The following is a 5,091-nucleotide window of genomic DNA, read 5'->3' as shown; positions in this document are numbered from 1 at the left end:
GGAGGGAGGATAGGAGTCTTAAAGTGGACGTTCCTGCCTTTGATGGGACTCTTGATCCGGAGAAGTACTTGGAGTGGGAGAAATCCTTGGAAAGGTACTTTGAGTACAAGGACATCCATGAGACGGTTCAACAATATAAGGTAGCCAAAGTCAAACTGAAGGGCTATGGTGACAGTTGGTTGCAAGGAGAACAAAGGGGGCGTACCCTTAGGGGTAAGGCTCACATTTCCACTTGGGAAAAGCTGAAGAAAAGAATGAGAGATCGTTTCATCCCACACAATTACAAGCAAGGCCAGTATGTGAAGTGGAGTACCTTACAACAAAACGGGGACTCTGTGGAGGATTACATAAAAGAATTTGATAGACTTGCTATTGTATGTGAAATATCTGAAAATGAAGAGCTCAAATTGGGTCGCTTCATAGCTGGTTTGGATCAAGAATTGCAAGATAAACTTGAAGGTTACACTAACCTCACGTTTAATGAGGCTTGCAAGTTGGTGATTAAGTTTGATGCTAAGAGGAAAAAGAAGAAACCGACTACTAATCCTCAAGTAGTACGTAAACCCTTTTCCCCCTCAAGAGAAAATGCTTCCTTTAGCAAACCAAACAATCCACCAAAGAAGGATACAAAGGATGTCAAAATAGGTGACATTGTGTGTTACAAGTGTGGAGGACGAGGTCATTACAAAAGGGATTGTCCCAACACTAGAGCATTAACCATGCAAGAGGTTAGGCTCATGGCCACGCAAAATATCAATTGGGAGGAGTTTGAGGAAGAAGAAGAGGAAGTTGAAGATGATTGTGATGACTGCATTGCCGAAACAAGGGAGAAGGCTAGTCTCGTGGTTAGGAGAGCATTACAAGCACGTGTAGGAGAGGATACTGCTCCCCAACGTCAACACATTTTCATCACTCGTTGCAAGGTTGGTGAAGAGGTATGTGACTTAATCATAGATGGGGGAAGTGAAGCTAATACCGTGTCTAGAACCTTAGTGTCTAAACTTGGTCTTACTACCACTAATCATCCGCAGCCATACAAGTTGAGTTGGTTAGATTCTAATGCTAGTACTGGAGTAAGGAAGCAATGCATGGTTTCTTTTTGTATTGGTTCTTATTGTGATTCTCAATTGTGTGATGTTGTTTCTATGGATGCTTGTCATATTCTACTTGGTAGACCTTGGCAAACTGATAAAAGGTCTATGCATGATGGGTATCATAACACTTATACCATAGTTCATGAAGGGAGGAAGAAAAAGTTACACCCTTTACCACCACCACGCTTTTCACCATCACGAACACCACAAAAGGAAGTGTCATTACTGTCTTTTAAAGAGTTTGAGAGGGAGTTGGATGGTAAGGGAGAGTTGTACATGTTATACTCCAAAGAAATCCACGAAAAATTTGTTGCCCAAAATCCAAAATTAGCCAGTTTGATTAGGGATTTTGAAGATGTTTTCCCGGACGAGTTACCTAAAGGACTACCACCCATCAGAGGAATTGAGCATCAGATTGATCTCATTCCCGGAGCACCCTTGCCTAATAAGCCAGCCTATAGATGTAACCCTTTAGAAACTAAAGAGTTGCAACGTCAAATTGAAGAGTTAATGGGTATGGGTTATGTGCGTGAGTCCATGAGTCCATGTGCCGTACCTGCCTTGTTGGTCCCTAAAAAGGATGGAACTTGGAGAATGTGTATTGATAGTAGAGCTGTTAATAACATCACTATCAAGTATAGGTTTCCAATTCCAAGACTTGATGACATGCTTGATGAATTAAGTGGTTCCAAAATATTCTCAAAGGTGGATTTGAGAAGTGGCTATCATCAGATTCGTATGAGGGGAGGTGATGAATGGAAGACTGCATTCAAGACAAAGCATGGGTTGTATGAGTGGCTCGTGATGCCATTTGGATTGACCAATGCACCTAGCACATTCATGAGATTGATGAACGAGGTGTTGAGGCCATTTCTTGGCAAGTTCGTGGTGGTGTACCTTGATGATATCCTTATTTACTCTAACAATGAGGATGATCATTTAGATCATTTGTTTCAAGTTTTTTCTGTTTTAAGAACGCAAAAATTGTATGGGAAACTTGAAAAATGTGATTTTATGTTATATGAGGTCACTTTTCTTGGTTACATAGTTTCAGGTAATGGCGTGAAGGTGGATCCTTGCAAGGTTGAAGCAATTCAATCATGGCCTAGTCCAAAAACACTCACGGAGGTCCGTTCTTTCCATGGCCTAGCTTCTTTCTATAGAAGATTTATCAAGAATTTTAGCACACTCATGGCTCCTATAACTGAGTGTACTAAGAAGGGGACGTTTGAATGGACGACACAAGCTCAAAAGGCCTTTGAAGAAGTCAAGGAGAAAATGTGCAACACTCCTATTCTTGCACTCCCTGATTTTTCCAAGCCATTTGAAGTTGAGTGTGACGCAAGTGGGAAGGGGATTGGAGCAGTTTTGATTCAAGAAGGGCGTCCAATTGCTTATTTCAGTGAGAAGTTGAGTCAAGGCAAGTTGAATTATTCCACCTATGATAAAGAGTTCTATGCTATGGTACGAGCTCTAGATCATTGGTCACATTACTTGAGACCACAACCGTTCATATTGCATTCGGACCATGAATCTTTAAGGTTCATCCATGGTCAAAAGAAGTTGAATTCAAGACATGCTAAATGGGTTGAATTCTTGCAAACCTTTAACTTTTCCTCTAAGTACAAGAGTGGAAAGGCTAATGTTGTTGCTGATGCTTTGTCTAGGAGACATAATTTGCTTGGAATTGTCGAAGCAAAGGTACTTGGGTTCGATTTGATCAAGGAGTATTACCAAGAAGATGATGAACTCAAGGGGATAATTGAAAAATGTGTCCATGGAGTCTATGATCTGTTTTCCTTACATAATGGTTTTCTTTTTAAAGGAAATAGATTATGTATTCCAAAATGTCCCATTAGAAGTTTGTTGATACATGAAGCTCATGGGGGAGGACTAGCTGGTCACGTTGGGATTCACAAGACAATGGAGCTTCTCCAAGCTCACTTTTATTGGCCGAAAATGTTAGCCACGGTTCACCATGTGGTTAGTCGTTGTTCTACTTGTCAAAGGGCCAAGATGGTGTTTCACAAAGGTCTTTACAAGCCTTTGCCAGTTCCGGAAAGACCTTGGGAGGATGTGAGCATGGATTTCATTGTGGCTTTACCTAGAACTCAAAGGGGTAAAGACTCGATCATGGTGGTTGTTGATCGGTTTTCAAAAATGGCTCATTTCATTCCTTGTCACAAAACTGAAGATGCCATGAAGGTTGCTAAGCTATACTTTGAAGAGGTGGTTCGTTTTCATGGAGTACCACGCACAATTGTCTCAGATCGTGATACTAAGTTCCTAAGTCATTTTTGGAAGTCTATATGGCGTTTGATGGGGACTAAGTTGCTGTTTTCTACTTCACACCATCCACAAACCGATGGCCAAACTGAAGTGGTGAATAGAATTCTGGGTTCGTTGCTTAGGACCTTGGTTAGTAAGAGTGCTAAGGATTGGGATGTCAAGCTAGCTCATGCCGAGTTTGCTTACAATCGGACTCCTAGTGCTACTACAAAGTACTCTCCTTTTGAAGTAGTATATGGTGTAAATCCTTATGTTCCTATTGATCTCATAGCTTTGCCACAAGACAAGTTCGTTCATGGTGGAGCCAAGGAACAAGCCGAGTTCATGTTGAAGGTCCACAAGGAAGTTAGGAAGAACATTGATAAGGCAAATGAAGTCTACAAGAACCAAGCCAACAAGAGGGTGAAGAACGTGAAGCAATTTGAAGTTGGGGACTTGGTGTGGATTTACATGAGAAAAGAACGTTTTCCTAACAAGAGAAAGAACAAACTTATGCCAAGAGCCGAAGGTCCATTTGAGGTTGTGGGGAAGATCAATGACAATGCGTACAAGATTGATTTAGGTGGAAAATATGGGGTCTCAAGCACTTTCAATGTTGGGGATCTTGCGCCGTATTTTGATGATGATGAATTGAGGACAATTCCTTTTGAAGAAGGGGAGGATGACCAAGATGGTCAAAGGGTAAATATCCATGATCAAGATGAAGAGGTTCAAAACGATGCTAATGTTCCAAGTAATAGAGAATTGTTTTTGTCCAAAGCATTCTTTACTTCTATACACGGTTTTGGCCCGAAGAGTTTATCACATGGTTACACTTCACTTAGTATAATCAACCTTGTTGAAGGCATCAACTGAAGAACCGTTTTTCCAAGCTTAAACACGGTTTTGATGATTGCTGTTTTATGCATTCATTATGGCGTGAATCAAGGCTTGTGTTGGCTTGTGGTGGGCGTGACTTTTGGGAAGCATTAGCTGAATAAACATCCTCATTACTAGGGGGTTATAGAAGTTAATTTTAGTAGTTGTTGCAAGAATAAAGGAGGCATGAATCAAGGACTTAAAGTGGGGGTTACAAAGCGTGAAAGGGGGAGCTGTTCAGGCATGTACTTGGACGTTTGGAGGACCGTTTGATAGCTTCAAGTGACTGCCATTTCCTTCTTGTTATAGGCTAGTTTTAGCATCTCTTAATTAGCTTGATTCAATATGTGTAATGGAAGTAAGTTGGACGGTTATGAGCCACTTATTTTCCTAGTTAAGTTTATTTTCTTTTGTTGCATTTATCATTGAATGTAAAGGGTCTTGTGACCTTTGGTTTGTACGTGCACTACTATAAAAGTGTACCAAATGATGAATGAAAAAGAATCCAGAAATTTGTCTTAAAACATTGCGTTTGATTGATTAAAACTTGACTTAGAAATTAGTCAATTTTAAGGTCCAAATTTGAGAGCCAAATTTGAAGAGTGTTAGCTTTGGTTGAGTGTTCCCAAATCTAAGACTTTCGTAGTAGAAGAGTGGGTTGAGTGTTCCCTATTCCAAACTACACCAAACGAAGGGTTGAGTGTTCCCCTTTGTTATATCCGAGTCTAGGGTTGAGTGTTCCCCTATTCTCACCTTTCTTTCTTACGTTTTCACTTAGACCCTTTAACAAACTTCGTTGTAACAAGTTTCTCATCTTGTTTACACATCACAAACACATTCAAACAAAGCT

The 5,091-nt window shown here is 40.5% G+C and overlaps 1 protein-coding gene across 1 annotated transcript; it reads left to right on the top strand.

The window, feature by feature from the left end:
• The first annotated feature begins 254 nt into the window (after positions 1–254).
• On the top strand, positions 255–4,238 carry LOC110709134. The gene is made up of 4 exons (XM_021887353.1): positions 255–1,129; positions 1,175–1,657; positions 1,736–1,842; positions 4,036–4,238. The coding sequence occupies exons 1-4, from the start codon at positions 255–257 to the stop codon at positions 4,236–4,238; spliced, it is 1,668 nt and encodes a 555-aa protein (XP_021743045.1).
• The last annotated feature ends 853 nt before the right edge of the window (positions 4,239–5,091 follow it).

This window comes from Chenopodium quinoa, unplaced genomic scaffold (genome assembly GCF_001683475.1).
Source record: "Chenopodium quinoa cultivar QQ74 unplaced genomic scaffold, ASM168347v1, whole genome shotgun sequence".
NCBI classification, from domain to species: Eukaryota; Viridiplantae; Streptophyta; class Magnoliopsida; order Caryophyllales; family Amaranthaceae; genus Chenopodium; species Chenopodium quinoa.
Note: the sequence above shows the minus strand (reverse complement) of the source record. Positions and strands in the feature narration are given on the sequence as shown.